This window comes from Lutra lutra, chromosome 9 (assembly GCF_902655055.1).
Source record: "Lutra lutra chromosome 9, mLutLut1.2, whole genome shotgun sequence".
NCBI classification, from domain to species: domain Eukaryota; kingdom Metazoa; phylum Chordata; class Mammalia; order Carnivora; family Mustelidae; genus Lutra; species Lutra lutra.
Genome location: NC_062286.1, coordinates 41,105,477 through 41,129,498, shown reverse-complemented (window position 1 = coordinate 41,129,498; position 24,022 = coordinate 41,105,477). Strand labels below are relative to the sequence as shown.

Genomic DNA, 24,022 nt, shown 5'->3' with positions numbered 1-24,022 from the left:
CAAGGTCAGAAATCACGGTAGCCTGAGACTGTAAGACACAGCAAGGACAGACAGGCAGTAAGACCCTGCAAGCCTGCACAAGTACTGAAATGGGTGCACGTGGTGGAATATGTATCTGGAAATTGTGACGCACCTTGCCGGACACCCTGAAACACTGGTGGGTATAAATCTAATGGCAGCTAGGGACAGTTTTACTCATAAAGTGTTCTGAAAAATGTACAGATGTACAGATAGAAAATCTGAATTCTGAATGTGCTGTGGGCATTCGCACATGCAGTAAGCCCTGTAAACTGAGCTTTGGGAATTTTAAAAAATACTTCTTCATCCAAAGGGAATATTCACCTGCTGTTCCTGGTAGCAGGCTCTAAAAGTTAATTTCTAGAAGCAGAATTCAAAAGTAAGAAATTCTGTCCATTCGGTTTTCTCTGTCAGTGAAAATCAGTTTATTTTAGTGCTGGACTCTATGAAAGAATGATGTAAGAACCCTTGGGATAAAACAACAGTGAGCAAGAAAAAACAGAGATGAAGCCTGTTAATGAGTTGTAATGATGGAGAGCATTTGCCATCCAGGGAATGTCTGTGCGGCAGTCGTCGATCCCATGTAAGCTAGGGAGAACCTCCCCTCTCCAGAACACACACACACACACACACACACACACACACACACGCCCACGCGCAACAAGGCAATTCCTGCACTTGATTTAGAATGAGAACTCAGGGGCAGAGGTCCACATTGCCCTTGATGAGAATAGCCTTACTGAAACAAGAATCTGGATTGTGGCAGGCCACTAACTAAGCTAGTACAGTCAGGAGGCAGTCCGCCTCACTGGGCATCGCCAGTGCTACTCACTGCAGTGGTGCGCTGGTACTCTGAAACGAGAGAAGGCAGAGGCGAGTGGTGCAAGGGGTCATGGATAGAAATGATCCAGGCCTCTTGGATACAGTTCTGACCTTCATTCAATTGCATGAATGTTAGAGGCCGACCGTGTGTCAGGCACTGTTCCAAGGGTTGGGAGTACCAGAAATGGTAGACTCGATCCCTGCTTTCAGGGAGCTTGTGTTGAGAGGATTTATATTGTAATTGCACTGGTAGATGATCACTTTAATTTACTGAATACTGAGAGAAAGTGTAACTAAGTTAGTCCATTAAGCAACAACCTGTTATGTTTTACTTAAGACAAAAATAGTTGTATGTGGGCTAGTTGTATTTGCATTCCCCATACACAACAGCTCCTACCTCTGGGAGGCGTTCTGAAAGATACTGCGGGGCACCCGGCTCGCTCAGTTGGTAGAGCTTGCATCTCTTGATCTCAGGGCTGTGAGGTCGAGCCCCACGTCGGGTATAGAGATTACTTTAAAAAATAAACAAAAACAAAAGGTATTGAGCTCTACTGAAACTTTATGTTGCCGTGGATACCTGCCTATTGACAGTCATTTCCATGTTCCTCTGAGAGAGTGATCTTTAGTGTTTTGTTTTCCACATTATTTTAAGGAGACATTAATCACTTTCATTTCCATTGGCAGAGCTTTTATCTCAGTTATCAGGAGTGAGACGTTCTGCAGGAGGACAGCTTAATTCTTCCGGCCCTTCCGCCTCTCAGTTACAACAACTGCAGATGCAGCTGCAGCTGGAACGGCAGCATGCCCAGGCAGCGCGGCAACAGCTGGAGACCGCACGCAACGCAACCCGGCGTACTAACACGAGCAGTGTCACCACTACAATCACACAATCCACGGCAACAACCAACACGGCTAACACAGAAAGCAGTCAGCAAACTATCCAGAATTCCCAGTTTCTTTTAACAAGGTATTTCATTTGTCAGTACAACTTCGTTTGAGAAGTAATGTTTCATTAAGCACCACACAGTCTGCAGTGATCTTTTATCTTTCGTGCCTTACATATGTTCTTGGAGATTTGGCCTTTGATCAGACCCTTAAAACTCCCAAATCTGATCAAAACTGCATATTCAGATTTCCCCAAGAATATGAAAAATAATGATTATTTTAGAGAAAGTGGGAATGTTTGTGGTCTCGTTCCAACAATAAATTATTATCTAATGTGAATTTCTCCCCCCGTATTGCCTATAAAACTGAAACCTAGGAAAAAACTGAAAACCAAAACACCATATCATTACGTTTTGGGGACATATTAGGTCCATTTATTGTCATAATTAACCATGCTTTTTTTTAATTGCCCATTTTAGCTGTGAAATATTAAAAGGTACAAAAGAGGATTTCATAACATAGCAGTTTTTTTCTGAGAATTTCCAAAAAAGCAGGATTTAAATTCTTATAGTTGCCACAAACAAAAGTGGTTTTTAAAAAAACGCTTCACCATGGTATAAAAAATAGTACACACAGTAGATGGTTTTACTGGATGGAACAGTTACCTGCTTCTGAAAACTACCATTAGTCACCAAATACGTTCCTTTCTGTCGGCATTTTATGTCACTTTTAAGAATATAAAGGATTTTATTTTAGAAGAAGCGGTGATGAGTAGACTTAGGCTCAACAGGTACTTGGAACTTGGACCTATCTGGGCCTTTAATGGAGCAGAGAGGAATATGAAGTATAAACTATGAAGTGAAGGAGAAAATTAGTGTAATATATCAGTTATCTCCAGACAGATAGCAGAAGACAGCATTATTTCTCTGTGTATTTATTTTATGTTATACCTTTTCACATCTCTGTTAGTGCAGTGGCATAGTTGTAAGTAATCTATTGTGGATGCAGAATAAAAAGTGTTTGCAGACCTCTGTATGGAGCCCCAGTTTGCCACTCACTAGTTTGGACCTTAGGCAAGTCACTTAACTTCTCTTAACCTAAGTTTTATCATCAGTAGCCCCTGAGTTTGGCCTCTTGAGAAGGAGGAATGTTTTGAGGATGAAACAAAATTTCAGTGTGTGTATGGTCTGTCTCAGTATCTGGCTTATAATAAAGCCCCAGTTAATGGTTCCCATTATGATCATTGTTATGGATCTAAGGAGGAAGTGTCAAGTGGGGGAATATACCTTTGGGTTATGTCTGCAAAGTCAGTAACTATGCTGAGTTATGACCAAAAGTGTTGCTTCAACATAAATCACAGAGCTACCCTGCTACTATGTAATCTTACCTGTAAGGACCTACCAACTTGCCAGAGCCAGATACTGCCCACAGACAGGAGACCTAACTATGTGTCTCCACTGATAGTTCACAGAGCTGTGGATGGAGTGAACGTCTTCAGAAAAGACATCTTCCCACCCTTGACCCATTCTTTTTTTTTTTTTTAAGCCCCAAACTCAGTGGACTTGATTTGGGATTTTTCTCTCTCTAGTTACTCTGTATCAGACACCCCACTCCGAGGGCATGGGATGGGCAGCCTTTGAGTTGCCTTCCTTCGATTCTGGTTGTACCTTCTTGAGTCCTCTCAGTCATCTCGTACAGGACATTGCGCACTACCTTGCAGTCTGCAGACTACTTCCCCATCTTTCATTGTATCATTTGATCATGACTCATATGATCTATTTTAGGCAATATTTCCCAAAAATGTTCTCTGGGACTTGATATGTTATTCTGAGGAACATATATAATTATTTATGTTCAGTTTTTGTTTTTTTTTTTAAAGATTTTATTTAATTGACAGAGAGAGATCACAAGTAGGCAGAGAGGCAGGCAGAGAGAGAGAGAGGAAGAAGCAGGCTCCCTGCTTTAGCAGAGAGCCCGATGCGGGGCTCGATCCCAGGACCCCAGGATCATGACCAGAGCTGAAGGCAGAGGCTTTAACCCACTGAGCCACCCAGGTGCCCCAGTGTTGTTTTTTTTTTAAGATTTTATTTATTTACTTGACAGAGATTACAAGTAGGCAGAAATGCAGGCAGAGGGTTGTGGGGGGAAGCAAGCAAAGAGGCCCAATGTGGGGCTCGATCCCAGGACCCTGGGACCATGATCTGAGCCAAAGACAGAGGCTTAACCCACTGAGCCACCCAGGTACCCCTTATGTTCAGTTTTTTCCCTGATGAAGAATTTTGGGCAAAACTTAAGTAACAGAAGTAGTTTATTTATTGTTGAACTTCTCAGAACTTTAAATATATTAACATGCATTATGAATCTTCAAGGCAAGAGTGCTTCCAGAGAAAAAGCCTGGTCTCTGGCTACATAGCCATTACATGATGTATGTAGAGCCCAGGCCTTATCTTTGGCCTCTTTGACCAGGTACTGTTCCTGTTCGTATTGCCTTGGAGCTCCTGGTGGGGAGATAGTTTCTTTTCTTTTCTTTTTTTTTTAAAGATTTTATTTATTTATTTATTTGGGAGAGAGAGTGTGAGAAGAGAGAGGTCAGAGGGAAAAGCAGACTCCTTGCAGAGCAGGGAGCCTGATGTGGGACTCGATCCTGGGACTGCGGGATCACAACCCGAGCTAAAAGCAGCCGCTCAGCCAACTGAGCCACCCAGGTGCCCCGGGGGGATAGTTTCTTTGGATCCAAAGGGTGACAGTATTGCTGCAAGTATGGGGAATTCATCGCAGCATAATGAAGGTGACAGCTTAGAGCCAGGCGTTCCAACGGTAGGTTTCAGAGTTTGGCCACCTGTAAAGCTTGCACGGGATCAGAAATCGTCGAAATTGACCCTGCCATCGTTCATTGCCACTTTACCAATAAGATCTTTTCTTTTTAACTCCCGCAGGTTGAACGATCCTAAAATGTCAGAAACAGAGCGCCAGTCCATGGAAAGTGAGCGCGCAGACCGCAGCCTGTTTGTCCAAGAGCTCCTTCTGTCTACTTTAGTGCGCGAAGAGAGCTCGTCCTCCGACGAGGATGAACGGGGGGAGATGGCAGATTTTGGTGCTATGGGCTGTGTAGATATTATGCCTTTAGATGTTGCTTTAGAAAACCTAAATTTAAAAGAGAGTAATAAAGGAAATGAGCCTCCACCACCTCCTCTTTGATGACATCCCAATTCGCAGACAATGTCCTCTGTGCTGTATTTGCCAATGAAAGTGGACAACAACTATCTTGGGTTTGTTTGGTGATTGTAATTTCAGGTCTGTCACTCTTGTTACATTGTGTACATTCAAAGGAAGAGAGAAAATATATATGATAATCATTTCCACTTAACTAATTTTTACTTCTAGCAGGTAAATGTAGGTAGCAGTGCAGGGGTGATCTCTGCTTCCTGTACCTTGACATGCAAAAGGCTCTCCTAATACTCCACATTCAAACTGAAGAGGAAAATTGAAATCTCTAATGAAGCTGCTGTGTGTATTTATGAATATTAATGAATAAAAACTGCTTGGATGGTTTACCTTAACTACTGCATGAGGTTTTTTGCAGCGTGCATGAGTTTTAGTGACCTTGTTATTTAAAAAATTAAATACAAGGAGTAAAACTTAAACAAACATAAAAAGCCCAAAGCTTTCCTGAGCATTATTCAATGGTTACGCGGCAGAAGAGTTAACGCGGCGAAGTAGCTTTTGAATAATGTCCGCCCGAGTCACCTTTCTTGTGTGCCTCCTACGCACAAAGCCAGCTCTGCAGCCGAGTCTGGGGGTCGTAGCCAGGGGTCGCACTCTGCCTTGTGTGGCTGTCCTGTCGCCCTGTTAGTCATCCTACCTGTGTGGAGCTCAACCTGTCTCTTTAAACTCATCTGTAGAAGACACACCAGTAAAGCGACTGTCGGAATCTGCTGCGGGGCGTCCGTGTGCCCTCAAAACAAAGCCTGTTCATATGTGTTTAAAGTTTTTACTTGTTGTGGTTGTTGACAATTTTTTTCAATTGTTAAATATGTTTTATTCAGGTGTAGATGAATTTCATTTATTCACTGTTCAACAGAGTTAACCTGAATTATGTTGTCTTTGTTTTTGAAAATCTCACATTCTCAATCATATTTTGCGTTATTTATGTACTTGCTTCATAGTTTGCTGAGACAGATCAGATCAGGGGAGCTTTGAGGATTTGCCTTCCCAGATTTTGTCAGTATATCACAACCAAATTCTTAATGCTAACTCTAGCACCTTTTATTTATTGGGTTTTTTTCTGGCATAAAAAGTAAAGCCTTTTAATTGAATCATGCCACCTATATGCCTATATTATTAATCCTATGTGTAAAAAAAAAAAATGTACAGCTTTTTGGGGTTTGTTTTGGGTTTCGGAGGGGCCGGGATATTTTTTATTTCCTGTTTCAGTTTTTGTGCATAGACTTTCAATAGCTCCAAGGCAGGGACAGCGGGTTTGGGGGTTGGGGGGCAGTTTTTGGAATGTAAATTTAGGACTTTTAAAAAAGGTGCGCACAGCTTCTGATAAATTTATAACTAGACTTAACCTAATCATGTCTTGTTCCAGTTCTCCTTTCTCAAGTCTCCTCTCTTTCTCCTGTCGTCCTTTTCCTTTCCCATCTGTGTTTCTCCGTTCCTCCAACATGACAAGCATACAGACTTGAACACCCTCCGGTGTTCTTCCAAGAACTGTGAAGTCCATGTTCGTCCAAATGTAACCAAAAAAGAAGTCACCCCACATGTCTAAAAACTGTTGCTTCTCCTCCTCTGAAACTTCAGACTCCAACAACTTCCAAATATAATAGCTTTGTTTTCTTTAGTTTCTGTGATAGAAAATGTTTTCAAGGAAAATTTTACACCAGGCTTCTAGTTATACTAGAAGTCAAGTCCAGTAGGGATTTTCTTTTTTTTCAAAAATTGGTTGTTGAGACGTTTCAAAAACCAGTTTTCAAGCTGTGGTCTTTTCAAACACATCTTCTGCACATAAGTCACACATTTCAATAAAGCATTTTCAAGACTGTTGACCACTTGAATTTCTTTGCTGTTGGTGAATTAGCCTAACCATTACTCAAGGATAGTATTGTATCTCTAATCCAAGAGATTTTTTTTTTCCTTTTTATGCGAAACGTGGAGGTCCTGATTTTGTGTGAATGCATTGCTTTGGATGTGAGAAACAGGAATTGCCAATAATGTGCTTTCCCTTTTCTGCACAAGTTCCGGGAAAATGTTAAGATCCTTCCTTTTTTCACATGGTTTGAGGTAAGAACTGTAAGTCCATTCAGGGCAGTTTAATTTAGCTGAACACTTCAGCAGACCTAAAGGTTCAGTTGAACACTTCAGCAGACCTAAAGGTTCAGTTGAACACTTCAGCAGACCTAAAGGTTCATAAGATTCCATCTCATGTAGAATACTGTATATTAATTATTTTTTACCAGATACTTTACAAATACCTCACCTCATCCTGTATGTAATCAATAATAATGTATTTTAGGCTAGAAAGACACAGACTATCAATATAAAAAATATATTTAAGCCCTTCAAATTCTTGTGTCCTTTTTCTTTAGTTTCCGAATTAACATCATGCTGTTGGATTTATTGAATAAAAATAATTACGAAGATTTTAAGATACAGAGGGGACAAAATTCAGTATACCATTGTTTGTTACTACTACACCCTCAAATTTCTAAGGACCAGATCCTGATTTTTGCAGGGTTTTTGTTGAGTTTTGAGTATTTAGGGCATAAATTGGAAGTGTTCTTTCTGTAGTGCTTGTCTCTACTTCCTGGTTGGATATAATTTAAGTCTGTCTGCTCAGGGTGTTCAGGAGTTTAATGTCATGACTCATTGAGAACCCAAAAAAATTGATAGTGAAGAAGAAGACCTACGGAGAATGTTGGAAACTATACTTCTTTTTATTTCTGTGTGAATTATGGAGTAGAAGATACAGTGTGTTTAAGAATCCCAAATTCCTGCTAAACCATCATTGTGTGTAGGATAGCGACAGACATTACACTCCTGGCTATTTCATCATGGAGAACAATGGAATTTGGAATTTGAGATGTAGAATCTACTTCCTTACTTCCCCAGATTGTTTTTCATTCATATTTCAGCTATTTTGATCAAGTAGAAATACCTATGCTTTCATAGCTGCAGTCATAAGATTCCATTTCTGTGGTTGGCTACAGTGAGATACGTGGACGTGTATTTAGTTTGTATTGTTATTTATTTAATAGAATTGAAGCCTAGGTTTGTTACTAAGGAATAGTCAATTCTTCCTTTTAGTGGACTCAGGTTATATAATAGAAGGCCCTTCTCCCTATGGCCCCCCAAAGAAATGTAGCTTAGGATAGCAGATACTTTATTACCATAAGAGAAGTAACAAAACATTCATCCCATTATCTATTTAAAGCAAATAAAAGGTGATAGAGAGGAAGGGTAGCAGAAGGAGGTGGCTGGAGGTAAAGGGTCTTCTGAATGGGATCCCTGCCCCTGAAAAAGATTGAGTAGAAGTCTAACGTAAGTGGAGGCTAATCTGGGGAGGACGGCCCTGTGGGGCCTGGACTGCGTGAGAACAGTGAATCAGAGGAGCTGGCACTAAGAACTCTTCAACAAATGCATCCGTCCTGTGGAGGAAAGCCTGCAGCGACGTTCGTAGGAAATATCTTGGGTTTTCAAAGTCTATGCTCGCAGAATTGCTGAGGCACACGCGAGTTTCATTCCATGTGCGGTAATAGGTAAAAATTAACTTTTGGTTCTATTTTTCAGCCTATCTCTGCTTGAATATTTGCTCTAGAAATAAAATAGATGAGCTTGGGGAGTTCCTTATGTAAGGAACCCCACAGCACATCTCAGATACGTTCGTGGCCACTCCCTCAACTTCGTTAACATTCAAATGTTCAAAGAGGACTGAACTCTCCACAATGTGGGCCCAGATGAATCCCACGTGGCATTTGAGGCCCCGTTACCAGGTGGGTCATGCCCTAGTCAGGGTCCTCAAATTACACGGTAGGGTGCTCCCTGCAAGCCCGCAGGTCTTAGAAAGTCAGCTGAACTGTGCAGCAACAGGTAAAGGGTCATTCAATCAAAAAGAAGCCCTGCAGTATGATTTTGTGTCCCCGAGGCTGCTCCTTGGCATACAGCTCGTGCACAGACCCTACTGAGTGCGCATCGGGATTTGAAAGGCCCTTGGGCCATGTGCACAAACCGCTCGAAGGGCTGCCTTCCTCAGGCCTAGCCTGGCAGTTTCTCTATTCTAGTCTAAGAGGCCTTTAGTAATCCTTTACAAAGCACCAGGGACCTGGTCTTCACTTTGTTTCCTGTGTAGACAGTTGGATGTAGCCTGTGGTTTGATGGCTGCTCTGTCTCCATAAACCAGGGGCACTGTACTCCTGATCTTATCTACTTTTTGAGTTCTATGGGGGTACAGAGCTTTGGGCTAAGCCTAAGCATCATTGACAACTCGCGATTTTTACAGACATTTCCCCGCAAGAGAATTTTTCAGAAACAATTTCCTAAAAGAGCCCTTCTCCCTTTCCCAGCTGGGGGGTGTCTCAGGGTCACCAAGCCTGTTGGATTTGGTAAGTCAGGTGTCCAATCTGATCTGGTGTGTGAGCTACTGCTTTAAATCTTGCTGCCGGATTTGAGCATGTTCAGAATTCTGCTGCACACAGAAAAACATCAGTCCGCATTTAATAGCAAAGCTGGCACAAAACAGATGGGATGTCCTCTTCTGTAAGTTGGATGGAATCCCAGCTCTCCTTTAAGATGTTCTGACCACACCCCGCATAAAAGGTTTACTTGAGGTGGAAGCAACCATATTCCTAGGATAAGATTTTGTAAACCTCCTAAATCAGCAAGTGGACCAGGTCACTGGGAAGCAGGCCTCAGCCACTGTTTCTAGGGACTGAAGACTTCATGGTTGTACCCTAGTCTCATACACTATTCTGACCAGACTTGAATACCTTTAATCTTGCCTATGACAGACTCTCATGACAATTAACAAGACACTAGTTTCACCAATAAAGACCCATTTGGCGGGGGGGGGGGGGGGGGGGGGGGGGGGCATGTGGGTGGCTCAGTCAGTAGAGCACATGACTTCTGATCTTAGGGTTACAAGTTTGAGCCATGTTGGGTGTAGAGATTACTTAAAAATAAAATCTTCAAAAAAAAATTTGGATATGCAGTATGTTAATTAAAGTCTGTTGAATTGCAAAAGAGCATGTTGGAGCTGCCATTGGAGTATGGCCCAGTTGGATGGCAGCCACCTTGTTAGCTGACTTCTCTTAGAATTAAAGCTACCTTGGAAAATATCACACTTAGTGTACAGTAGAAATTTAGAATAAATTACAGACATTACAGACATTACAACAGGCTCCCAGACTACACTGAACCCTTATATGGATTATCTTTTATAACATCATCACTTGGCCACCCAGCTTTTCTGTGTTTTCTGATTTGAATACATTCTTGGGTACATATATAAATAAACTTCATGCAATACACATCACTTTCCATTTCATTCATGTGGATAACACAGCTTGACTTCAATGTCTAAATTGTATCATCTTAACATAGAAGTAGTGCCCAACAACAGACTAGGACATCTGTGTACGAGGGTCTTAGCTGTTCCACAAGGAATTTCTGTAGTTTGAACCCCCCACCCCCCACACGTGAATATCTTATTTCTCCTCTTGTCCCTCCCTGCTTCCTCTCCTGTTTCCTTCTGTCTTCTGTCTGTGTGTGTGTGTTTCATTACTGCTGACATTTTTAGCTACATTTGCCCACAGACCTTTCAGGAACTTACCAGGTTGTTTCCAACCCATTGCTGATGTCATCTGGGATGACCAGGAAGATCAGGCGGGGCCTGAGAGGCGGAGGTGTGGCCTCAGTCCTCAGTCCAGAAAAGGACTTTGAATTACTTATTACACTTACTTACTTACACTTACTTACAACTTCACAGGACAAGTTAGACTAGAAAGAGAAAATCAGGAAGAATCTTTAGAATTTCTTCATCTGCTTGGATAGAGTCCCATTCAGGACCAGAGTGGCTACAAGGCTTTGCTCCTTATTAATCTTTTTTTCTCTTCAGGGTCCCTATTGGTGTCGTGGCTGTTGTCAGTTTTCCCTTTTTTATTTTTTTTTAAGATTTTATTTATTTATTTGACAGAAAGAGATCACAAGTAGGCAGAGAGGCAGGGAGAGGGAGAGGGGGAAGCAGGCTCCCTGCTGAGCAGAGAGCCTGATGCGGGGCTCAATCCTAGAACCCTGAGATCATGACCTGAGCCGAAGGCAGAGGCAACCCACTGAGCCACCCAGGCACCCCAGGTTTTCCCTTTTTGAACACCTAACTGCTTCCAGATAATAAAACAGCATTAAAAGTGTTAGTGGAGGGACATTTGGGTGGCTCAGTCAGTTAGGCCTCCAACTCTTGATCTCAGCTCAGGTCTTGATCTCAAGGTAATGTGATGGTGCCCTGCTGTATCAGGCTCCCTGCTCAGGGGGAGTCTGCTTCTTTCTCCCTCTCTCTCTGCTCCTCCCCCCAGTTCATGGTCTCGCTCTCTCTCTCTCTCTCAGTTAAATAAATAAACCTTAAAAAAAAATTATGGCGGAGGGGCGCTTGGCTGGCTCAGTTGGTAAGACATATGACTCTTGATCTCATGGTTGTGAGTTTGAGCCCCACACTGGATATAGAGATTACTTAAAAATAAAATCTTTAGGGGCACCTGGATGGCTTCACAGTTGAGCGTCCCACTCTTGGGTTTCAGCTCAGGTCATGACCTCAGGGTCCTGGGATCAAGACCTGAGTCAGGCTCTGGGCTTAACCAGGAGTCTGCTTGAGATGTTTTCCCCTCTTTCTCCCTTCCCGCTGCTCCAACCCTTGATCACACACACTCTCTCTCTCTCTTTCCCTCTCTCTCTCATAAATAAAATCTTTAAAAAACAACATAAAATCTTAAAAAAAAAAAAAAAAGGACAGTGGCGGAAATTACAAAAGTTTGGCATCTAGCCTGAACAAGCTCTTTCACTTTAACCCGGGACTATAGGGTTTGAGACTTATGAAGTGTGTCTGGGAAGGAAGGTGGAGTGTACATTTTAAAAGACTTTAAGCATATTTCAATGAGTCTTTTATTTATTTTTATTTATTAGAGAACAGGACGGAGGTATCATCCTAGGTCTGGCGACACAGGTGTCAAAGAATCAACACTGATAAAGGCCTTCCAGAGGATCCCACCACCTTCCCATGTACTTAGTTGACTGAGTCCCATGCGGGGCTCTCCCTTGAACAAAGCGAGGATGCCCCTGCCCCTCTAAGTAACATGGCTGTCTGTCCTTGCAGCTGCTCAGGCCAGAATCTCTTGGGATCATTTTCTACTTTTCTTTCCCCTTGAACTTCACATCCATTTAATCAGCAAATCCGGCTGGTTCTCTTTCCACAACTTGTCCAGACACTGGCCTCTTTCCACCACCTCCGGGGTTGCCCATGACCCAGGCCACCATCACCTGCCACCAAGCTCAACATCACAGCTTCCCCGCGGCCCACTGCCCCGCTCCCCTACGTCTCCTCCCGCGCCCTCCCAACACAGCAGCTGGATGATCTCTCGAGAACCCAGGAAGATCCTGTCGCCGTGAGCCTCGGTGCCCCGTGATGGCTGCCACGTCTCCCGGAGCAAAGCCAGAGTTCTCCCCATGGCCTGAGGCCCTGCAGGATGTGGTTCCTGTTACCCTGCTGGGCTCAGTCCCTACTGCTCTTTATTCCCTCCTCGTTGGCCTCGCCGGCCGCCATGCTGCTCCTTGGACCCGGCCACAGCTTTGGGACCTCGGCCTTCGCAGCTGCCTTTTCTTGAAGGGCCATGTTCCCTCACCTCCTTCCCTTCGTCAGCGAGGTCTTCCTGACCATCCAAATCAAAACAGCCATCCCAGGCCCACCCGAGGTTCCCCAGCCCCTTTCCCGTTTACCAGTAATTCCATCAGCGTCACCTCCCCAACATACACACACGCCCACACGCACACACACAGACATGCAGACATGCAATAACATACACTTACACACACATAAAGTCATACAGCTATGCACGTATATATGCACGCACACACGGGTGCCTGCTCTGTTTTTACCACTGTATCTACAACAGTGTTTAGCGCATAGGAAGTACCCCCACAACTATCTAAGGGGTAAAAGAATGAATATTGTGGACCAGGCTTTGTTAAAAGTGGTTTTATTATTTTCAAAGTACAGAAAAATATCAAATACACAGCTACTGTGGAAAAGAGTCTGGGTAGAGTCTGGCTGTTCCTCAAAACATTAAGTATGGAGTCATCATTTCTTGACCCAGGGATTCCACTCGGTGGAATGGTATGCACCCAAGATACTTAAAAACATTGGTTCACATAAAAATTCCTACATGAATGTTCACAGCAACATTACTCATAATAGCCAAAGAGTGGAAACAACCCAAACGCCCTTCAAGTGATGGAGGGACAAAACAAACACAGTGTAGCCCCACAATGGAGATCACGTGGCCACAGAGAGGAGAGGAGCACTGAGCCATGCCACAGCTTGGAAGGGCCTTGAAAACCTCACGCCAAGGGAAAGAAGCGAGACATGAGCCATCTATTATAGGATTCCATTCCTTTTTCTTTTTTCTTTTTTTTTTAAAGATTTATTTATTTATTTTTAGAAAGCATGAGAGAGAAAGCACACCCATGCTTGCGTGAGAGAGACAGAGGGAGAGGGAATCCCAAGCCTCCCCACTTAGGGCAGAGCCCATCGCCGGGCTCCATCCCAGGACCTGACATCATCACCTGAGCCGAAATGGAGAGCCGGACACTTAACCCACTGAGGCGCCCCTGTCTATGATTCCATTTTAAATAAGTGATCAGAAGAGACAAATTGAGAGAGAACAAAAGTGGACTCGTGGTCCACAGGAGCTGAGGGAAGCAGAGTGCAGAGCGACTGACTGCTAATGGGTAAGGATTTTTTATTTGAGTTGATAAAGATGTTCTAGAACAAATAGCAGTGAATATACTAAAACCCACAGAATTGTACACACTTTAAAACAGAGAATTCTATGTGAAGGTTTTTTTTAAGGCTTATTTATTTAAGTAATCTCTACACCCAACATGGGGCTGAAACTCATTCTGACAGAGCCAGCCAGACACCCTTATGGGAGCTTTATCTTTAAAAAAAAAAAAAAAAAAAAAAAAAAAAAAGGTTGGAGATTCCTTTAAAAAAAAACTTTTTAAAATTTATTTACTTTCTTTATATAAATTTAATTTTTTTGAATTAACATATAATGTATTATTAGCCCCAGGGGTACAGGTCTGTGAATCATCAGACTTACACACTTCACAGCACTCACCATAGCACATACCCTCCCCAATGTCCCATAACCCCACCACCCTCTCCCTACCACCCCTGCCCCGCAACCCTCAGTTTGTTTTGTGAGATTAAGAGTCTCATGGTTTGCCTCCCCCCCGATCCCATCTTGTTTCATTTTATCTATTTATTTTTTAATAATCTCTACACCCAACATGGGACTCAAATTCCTGACCCCCAGATCAAGAGTCCTACTCTCCTCCAGCCACAAGCCCCCAAATGTGAGATAGTCTGAATGTCTCCATCTTACAGTGGATGAAAGTAAGTTTCAGGGAACAGCTCTGCCCCAGGGGGCAGCAACCTTGTACATCTTTCCCCGGGGAGTGGGACCCAGGTCCTGGTAGCCAGCCCTGCAATTCCTCCTGGAGCAGCAGGAGGTAAGCGCCTTGGGAGTTGCTGCCGTGGGGCTGATTCACCCACCTGCCTGCCTTTAATGATCCTGCAATGAGGCCTTTTCAACCCAAGGGCAGCACTTGCCCCTTCTCCCTGCTTCCAAAGATGTCTGCAGGCCTCTGCCTTGCCCATGAAGCCACTGGGCTAGAGGTGACAGCTGGCTTCTCCATACAGCACGGCGGCTCACTGCCTGGGCCATCTGCTCTCGGTACCCCCTGCTCGGCGTCATCCCCGGGGACTCCGGACACAGATGCTGACACCATGCTGACTTTGGCCGCCTGTGTAGGTGACATCCTGTCTGTCTAAACCCATGGGCTCTCAGTGTGTGGAAGCGTGGCTGGCCAGCCCAGCCGCAGCAGCAACAGTCCTCACAGTCCCATTGGCCACCACAAAGCTGCCTAGAGAACGTTTAACACTAAGATGTGGAAATAAAATGGATTTTCCGGGTCTCGTCCCTGTCAAAGCCAAGCCCCTGGCCCAGGTGGTCTGACTCAAATTGGATGGAATAAAATCCATCTGGCATGATATGTAATATGACAGTAAATTAAGATGAGGACACTCCTAGAAAACACAAGACGACTTGTTCTTCGAATGTTCTCCTCAAACCCCGTCAAAATTTCTGCCTTATCTTTCCAATGAGAAATTCAGAGGAGCCAAGAATTCAGAAAAGTCTCTCTGGGAACATTTAGAAAGTCATCCTTGGGGAAATTTTTGGGTAGACACTTAAAACCACTTAATAACTTTTACAAACTGGTCCAGCCATACACATAAATTTCTTTCTCAAGATTAGGAATTAAACTGGTGGCCTTTATGCTGTATTTGAACATTGTCTCCAGAATTGGAGCATTCCACAGGCTGAAGGTCATCACCCATCAAGAACATTTAATTGAGGGGCGCCTGGGTGGCTCAGTGGGTTAAGCCGCTGCCTTCGGCTCAGGTCATGATCTCAGAGTCTTGGGATCGAGCCCCGCATCGGGCTCTCTGCTCAGCAGGGAGCCTGCTTCCTCCTCTCTCTGCCTGCCTCTCTGCCTGCTTGTAATCTCTCTGTCAAATAAATAAATAAAATCTTTAAAAAAAAAAGAACATTTAATTGAGGCACCTCACGTAGACCTTCATCAATTACCAGCCCAATTTTCCAGCTGCCTCTTATGTCCTTCAGATGGACAAGCCTGGCTAATTGCTGGGAAGGAGAGGCCATGGCTCCTGAACCATTTCTGCTTGTGTTTGTGGTTGAAAGGGATCCCTTCAGCAAAGATGGATGCAGGGTTCCCTTTCTTGGTATGTGGGACTGGCAATCAGTCTTCATGCATGGGCTCCATGTTGACTAGGAGGCCGGGAGGCATTGCTTAGTGACCCAGGGCCAAGCATGGGAAGAACCAGATCTGGGACTCAATCCCAGCTCAGGCCCAGGCTGGCTATGTGGGGCTGGAGCAGTTCCTCATCCCTGAGCCTGCGTCTCCTGCTCTGGGAGACGAGCAGATTTCCCCCCAGGCTGCCTGTTTAAGGGCAGAAATCCTGTCCAGGAAGGCACCTGGCAGTCTCACCCCTGGGAGGCTCCAACAACTGGGGCAGGAAGAAGAGGCATGAGGAAAACACATACTTCCCTAACCCCAGCCATGGGGATGAACATCCTTTCAGCGTTAAGAGCAGTAGTAGACCATTGGCTTGTGACGGACTTCTCTTCCTGAGTCTCAGAATCAGGGGTCTGAGCCAGGCCTCCCATGATCTCAGCAACTTCTGTGCCTTTTATTCAACAGTGGTTTGGGTAAGCCAGCAACAACCAAACTAGTCTAGCAGAACGTTTCTAAAGGAACCTTGAAAAGCGGGTGGTGGGTCGCCTAGGTGGCTCAGTGGGTTAAAGCCTCTGCCTTTGGCTCAAGTCATGATCCCAGGGTCCTGGGATCGAGCCCTGCATCAGGCTCTCTGCTGAGCAGGGAGCCTGCTTCCTTCTCTCTCTCTGCCTACTTGTGATCTCTGTGTGTCAAATAAATAAATTTGTTTAAAAAAATCTAAAAAACAAAAAAGAAACAAGAAAAACGAAAACGAGGTGGCCTCACATTGAACGCCGCTCCCCAGCTTTGGCAGCTGACTTCACAGCTCCCCTACTGCAGCAGGGGTGTGAGGGTGACAGCTACCACCCCTGATTGATCGATGGATCGACCTATTCTTTTTTTTTTATTTTTTATTTTTTTTAAAGATTTTATTTAGTTATTTGACAGAGATCACAAGTAGGCAGAGAGGCAGGCAGAGAGAGAGAGGAAGGGAAGCAGGCTCCCCGCCGAGCAGAGAGCCCCATGTGGGGCTCGATCCCAGGACCCTGAAACCATGACCGGAGCCGAAGGCAGAGGCTCAACCCACTGAGCCACCCAGGCACCCCTCGATCTATTATTCTTAAACTTTTGTTAGTAATCGCTCTACCCAGCATGGGGCTCAAACTCAAGACCAGGTGATCAAGAGTCACATGCTCCACCCACGCAGCCCACCAGGTGCCCCCAACTGTGCCTGAGTAAGAAAAGAACAGCCTTACAGCACCAGAGTGATGTTTACTGGGCCTTACGGATCCAGGAATTTAGCTGTATTATTTTATCTCATCATTCCATTTACTTTGCTATCATCACCCCCATTTTATTGTTATTTTTAAAGATCTTATTGATTTGAGAGAGAGCACGTGAGGGGGAGGGGCAGAGGGAGAAGCAGACTCCCCAACCAGCCGGAGCCAGTCCTGGGGCTCAATCCCAGGACCCCAGGATCATGGCCCGAGTGGAAGGCAGACCCTGAGCCAACTGAGTCATTTAGGCGACCCTCATCACCCCATTTTAGAAAGGAGAGAACTGAGGTCCAGGAGGGTTAGTAACCAGTCCGAAGTCACACGGTGCTTTCTGAGGCCCGCGGGCGTGTGCTTCCCAGCAGGGTGAGGTTGGAGGGTCTTTACAGCAAGGACCGCGAACCTGGAGGGCAGGGTGTTGGGGGACAAATGAGGGTGAAGTTTGGGATGTGGCCACATGGGGGCAGTGCATCAACACGAAACGGAAAGGCAGCCCCTTGCCCAGCCCTCAGCCCTTGAAGAGTTCCAAGAGGTCATTTTAACATTTATTTTTAAAGGTTTGGCAGGCGGTAGTGGGAACTGGGAAAAGTTTGGTGTCTGGGGCCAGGCTGCCTGGTATCCAAGCTGTCTCCATCGTTTACCCTTGCAGACCTGTTCTCCTCTGCAGTGGCTCACTCAGCAATGGCCAGAGAGGACTCCAAAGCAACAGGGGACAGGTGATGGAGCCTAACTAGTTGAAGCCAGGGGGCTGCAATGATCACAGTGTGCGGCAAGACTGAAATGGCAGCCAACAGGGTCAGCACGGAGGAGAGTTAGAGAGGTTGTTAATCGAACTTGTCCCAATCACCAGCAAAATAGTTGGTTAGCCAACAAGGGTACTCTTCAAATTGAACCATCAAAACCAAACCAAAACAAACGAGGATGATGATGATGAAGAAAGAGCAGTTGCTCGGGTGAAAAGTCACACCTCCTTGCCCACTGTCTACACAAAGTCACTTTTCAAATCCAGAACCCACTGATTGAAGAAGAGGCTAAACTCCAGGATTGAAGGACCCTGCAGCACATGACAATTGAACTTGGTAAGGATTTCTTCTGGCCTTTTTCTAGAGGGACTTTGGTTATTTACTTGGGTAACTGGGCATTAGGAAAAGGAAAATACCTAAACATTTTGAGGACAATTGGCCACAGACTCCCAGCTGACTTTGATCACCTGAGACCAAAGTGTAATCAGGGTCCATTGTTAGAATGGGAGCATGTAGGGGGCACCTGGCTGGCGCAGTTGGTGGAGTATGTGACTTGATCTTGAGGTTGTGAGTTCAAGCCCCACTTTGGGTGTAGAGACTCCTTAAAATTAAATCCTTTTGGGGCTCCTGGGTGGTTCAGTAGTTTAAGCGCCTGCCTTTGCTCAGGTCATGATTGCAGGGTCCTGGGATTGAGCCCCGCATCAGCCTTCCTGCTCGACGGAGAGCCTGCTTCTCCCTGTGCCTGCTGCTCCCCCTGCTAGTGCTCTCTCTCTCTCTCTCTGTCAAATAAATAAATAAAACCGTAGAAAGAAGATGGAGAATAGGAGCATATAGGGGCCAGGTAATAAATGGCAATAAATGGAGTTCTGGCCAAAGCCCAGTTCAGAGTAGATGCGTTGAGGCTTGTGTTAACCAGCGGTCGTTTCCCCAGGCTCCCAATGTGTATTACTAATAGACATCCTTGAAAGTTGGCCTAATCCCTGCTGTTCTTTTCATTATAGCCATCTGGATAGGTCTGTAATGGTATCTCAATGGTTTTAATTTACTTTTCCAAATTGGCTAATACTATTCAGCATCTTCATATGCTTATTAAATATTGTTTATCTTCTTTGGTGACATGCCTATTTCTCCCATATTTTAATTCGGTTGTTTCTTTGTTTTGTTTGTTTTTAATTAATGTATAATGTATTATTTGCTTCAGGGGTACAGGTCTGTGACGGTTGTTTGTTTCTTGAGTTCAGTTCTTTATATATTCTGGATACAAGCCCTTATCACATATAGAACATGCAAATAATTTTTCCCAGTGGCTTATCTTTTCATTTTCTTAATTGCGTCTTTTACAGAGCAAAGGTTTTTAATTTTGATGAAGTTCAATGGTTTTTTTCCTTTTATGGATCATTCCTTCAGTATCATGGCTAAGAATTCTTTTCCTAACCCCAGGTCACAAAGATTGTCTCCAGCGTTCTCTTCTAAAAGTTTTATAGTTTTACTTTATATATTTATATCTATAATCAAATTTATTTTACCACCAAATTCTATTACATCATCCAAGAACTATACAATTAATTTTTATTGGGTTTAAATTCACATAACATAAAATTAACCATTTTAAAGTATACAGTTCAATGTCTTTTAGTACATTCGTATTATTACGAAACCACAATCTCTATGTAGTTCCAAAACATTTCACTTCTCAAAACAAAACAAAACCCTGTACCCATTTTTCCCTTCCTGCAACCCCTGGCAACCACCTACTTGGATTCTGTTTCTGTGGATTTACCTATTCTGAACATTGCATGAAATGAAAACAAATAGTAAGTATTTTTTTTTTTTTTAAGATTTTATTTATTTACTTGAGAGAGTGAGAGAAAGCACAAGCTAGGAGAGGGACAGATGGGGAGGGAGAAGCAGGGAGCCAGATGTAGGGCTCCATCCCAGGAGCCCGAGATCATGACCTGAGTGGAAGACAGACAGTTAACTGACTGAGCCACCCAGGGGCCCAACGCGTGTTCTTTTACTTAACATGTTTTCAAAAAGTTTGTCCATGTTTTAGCAGTTGTCAATATTTCATTCCTTTCGAGGCGCCCGGCTGGCTCAGTCAATGGAGCGCAGGGCTCCTAATCTCAGAATCGAGAGCTCGAGCCTCACACCTGGAGGTAGAATTTACTTTAAAAAAATTAAAAACATATTTAATTCCTTTTCCTGACTCAATAATACCTTATCACTTATATATGCCACAAGTTAGTAATCCGTTCATCCACTGATGGGTACTTGGTTTGTTTCCATCTTTTGACTGTTATGAGTAGTGCTGCTATGAACACAGTACGTATGTACAAATATTTATTTGAGTGCTTGTTTTAAATTCTCTTGTGTAAATAGCTAGTAATAGAACTGCTGGGTCATGTGGTAATTCTGTTTAACTTTCTGAAGAACTGATAAATTGTTTTTCCACAGTGGTTGCACCATTTTACATTTGTACCAGAAAAGTATAAGAATTCTGATTTCTCCACATTCTCACCAACACTTGTTACTTTCTGTTTTTTTTTCTAAGATTTTATTTATTTATTTGACAGAGAGAGAAAAATCACACGTAGGCAGAGAGGCAGGCAGAGAGAGAGAAGAGGACACAGGCTCCCCGCTGAACAGAGAGCCTAATGTGGGGCTCGATCCGAGGACCCTGAGATCATGACCTGAGCCAAAGGCAGCGGCTTAACCCACTGAGCCACCCAGGCGCCCCTACTTCCTGTTTTTTAAATTATCTTCATCCTAATGGGTGTGTAGTGCTATCTCATTACGCTTTGGATTTGCATTTTCCTAATGACTAATGATGTTGAACATCTTTTCACGTCATTATTGGCAATTTGTCTTCTTGTCTTTTTTGGAGAAATAGCTATTCACATCCCTTGATGCATACATATTTTTAATGTCTCTAGAATCATATTTGACTTAATTTTTTTTTAAAGATTTTATTTATTTATTTGTCAGAGAGAGAGGGAGAGAGAGCAAGCACAGGCAGACAGAATGGCAGGCAGAGGCAGAGGGAGAAGCAGGCTCCCTGATGAGCAAGGAGCCCGATGTGGGACTGGATCCCAGGACGCTGGGACCATGACCTGAGCTGAAGGCAGCTGCTCAACCAACTGAGCCACCCAGGCGTCCCTTGACTTAATTTTTTAAAGTAAGGCACAAAGAGGGTGCCTGGCTAGATCAGTCAGTGAAGATGCTACTCCTGATCTCTCAGGCTTGTGAGTTCTAGCCCCAGTCTGGGTGTAGGGGTTACTTAAAAGATAAAATCTTTAAAATAAAATGAAATAAATAAGACATGCCCTAGGTGTGTGAAGGTGGGTGTCTTTATCATAATCACCTGTGACCAAGAAAGAATAACCAGCCCCTATGAAGGAAGTAAGCCACTGAAGGTGTTATCAATAGAGATATTAAAAGGATTTAAGTTCCCTGGTTAGCTTTCTGTAAAAAGACCATCCCTAAAGGCCCTTATTGGCAACCCTGTCAGGACCCCTCTCACTTCTGACAGCTTTTTTAATATCCTTGCTTAATAAACTTTTACCACTTCACTCAAAAAAATAAAAAAATCTTTAAAATAAAATAAAATAAGGCATGAAGTTTAAGCCAAAGTGAGGTTTTTTGGTATATGGATATAGAATTGTTCCAATATTATTGGTTGAAAAGATTATCCTTCCTCCATTGCACCAATGTCAAAAATCAAACCTCCAGGGCGCCTGGGTGGCTCAGTGGGTTAAGCCGCTGCCTTCGGCTCAGGTCATGATCTCAGGGTCCTGGGATCGAGGCCTGCATCAGGCTCTCTGCTCAGCAGGGAGCCTGCTTCCCTCTCTCTCTCTGCCTGCCTCTCCATCTACTTGTGATCTCTCTCTGTCAAATAAATAAATAAAAATCTTTAAAAAAAAAATCAAACCTCCATATTTCATTGGTCTGCATATCTAAACATTCACAAATAGCACATTGTCTGGATTACTTTAGCTTTAAAATGGGTTGGGTTCTGTTTCATTCCTTCTTTTCAAGATTGTGTTAGGTATTTGCCTTTTCTTATCAACTTCATTTATTTTACTATTTTTTTAAAGATTGTATTTTTAAGTAATCTCCACACCCAGTGTGGGGCTGAAACTCAAGATCAACAAGAGTCTTGTGCTCTGTCAGTTGAGTTAGTCAAGCACCCCTCTCCATTTATTTAGATCTTCCTTTATGACTTTCATCTGAGTACCATAGTTTTCTTATGTGTATGTTATTAGGTTTATAACTAAGAATTTCATCTTTTGGTATCATAAATGATACTAATTTTTTTTTTGATACTAATTTTTTTTTAAATTTTGGTTTCCACTTGTATATTGTTAGCATATAAAAAGAAATATGTTTTGTTTTTGTGTGTTGGCCTTGTATCCTGTGACCCTGCTAAATTCACCTGTTGGTTTAAGGAGTGTTTTTTGTGGAGACCTTGGGATTTTCTATGCAGACAATTATGTTATCTGATACTAGGAACAGTTTTTATCTCTTCCTTTCCGATATCTGTGCCCTTTATTTCTTTTCCCTTGCTACCAAGATTAGATTATGAGCCATTTTTACTCACAACATTTCTGACACCAAATGTGTGAGTTTTTTCCACACCTGCAATTGCTCTGACCAACTGGGTATCCTACAATTTAATTCAATTTTTTAAAAGGTTTTATTTATTTATTTATTTATTTATTTAAGAGAGCTAGCACACACAAGGGGGGCAGCAGTTCACAGAGGGAAGGGGGAGGGAGAGGGAGAGAATCCCAAGCACATTCCCCTCTGAGCACGGAACACAGAGCCAGATGTGGGCCTTGATCTCAATACCCCAAGATCATGACCTGAGCCAAAACCTAGAGCCAGACGGCTGACTAAGCCACCAGGTGCCTCTAATTCCATTCTGACACTAAGTACCCAGAGTTAGCACAGATTACACAGATTAAGGGCTCAGTCCCACAAAATTCACCCTCCCCCTGATCCTAGATTCCAGTCCCAAGTCCAAGTTGTCACCTGCCCTTCTGATAAACCAGCTTGTCAGTTTGGATAATTTAGGAGAATGGCTCACAAGATTCACGAAAACACTTTACTCACTATTGTCAAATTATTATTAAGGATACAACTCAGGCATGCCTGGGTGGCTTAGCTCATTGGGCATCTGCCTTTGGCTCAGGTCTTCATCCCGGAGTCCTGAGATTGTTGAGCCCCATGTCAGACTCCCTGCTCAGTGGGGAGTCTGCTTCTCCCTCTGCCCCTCAACCTGCTCTCATGCTTGCTCTCACTCTCTGCCTCTCAAATAAATAAATAAAATATTTTAAAAACAAAACAACAACAACAAAGGATACAACTCAGAAACAGCCAACAGAAGAGATGCCTGAGGCAAGGTGTGGTGGAAGGTTCTCAGAGCTTCCATGCCTTCTCTGGCATGCCACCTTCCTGGCACCTCAATGTTTTCAGCAACCTAGAAGCTCTCTGAATTCTGTCATTTTGGAGGTTAATGGGGGTTTCATCATGTAGGCATGGTTGATTAGATCATTGGCAGTTTGTGATTGACTTAACCCCTAGCCCCTTTCCCTTACCCAAAGGTTGGGGGGTGGGGACGGGGGTAGGGCCAAAAGTTCCAATCCCCTAATCACTCCTTTGTCTTTCTGGTGAACAGCACCCATCCTGAAGCTAACTAGGGGCCTGCTAAGAATCACCTCATTAGAGGGGCTCCTGGGCGGCTTAGTTGGTTAAGCATCTGACTTTGATCTCAGATCTGATCTTGATCTCAGGGTTGTGAATTCAAGCCCCACACTGGTCTCCATTTTAGGTGTGGAACTTATTTATTCATTTATTCATTTCTTTATTTTTAAAGATTTTATTTGCTTATTTGACAGAGAGAGAGTGTGTATGTGGGCACAAACAGGTGGAGCAGCAGAGGGAGAAGGAGAAGCAGGCTCTCCACTATGCAGAGAGCCCCATGTGGGGTAGGGCTTGATCCCAGGACCCTGGGATCATGACCTGAGCTGAAGGCAGTTTCCTAACGACTGAGCCACACAGGCGTCCCTGTGTGGAGCCAATTAAAAAAAAAAAAAAAAGCCTCCTTAGAACAAAGATACTCTCATTTCTCCCACCAGGAAATTTCCTGAGATTTAGGAGTTCTGTGATTTAAGAGCTCTGTCTCTGAATGGGGGTCAAAGACCAAATATGTATCAC

General features: G+C 43.6%; 1 protein-coding gene across 2 annotated transcripts in view; it reads left to right on the top strand.

The window, feature by feature from the left end:
- Positions 1-5,285, top strand: part of KCMF1 (potassium channel modulatory factor 1) — a 74,096-nt gene extending 68,811 nt beyond the window's left edge. For both annotated transcript variants that reach the window (XM_047744836.1, XM_047744837.1), the window contains 2 exons: positions 1,525-1,807; positions 4,662-5,285. In XM_047744836.1, coding sequence (XP_047600792.1) covers positions 1,525-1,807; positions 4,662-4,923 — 545 coding nt within the window. In that variant the 3' untranslated portion in view covers positions 4,924-5,285. The remainder of the gene's footprint in view (positions 1-1,524; positions 1,808-4,661) is intronic.
- The last annotated feature ends 18,737 nt before the right edge of the window (positions 5,286-24,022 follow it).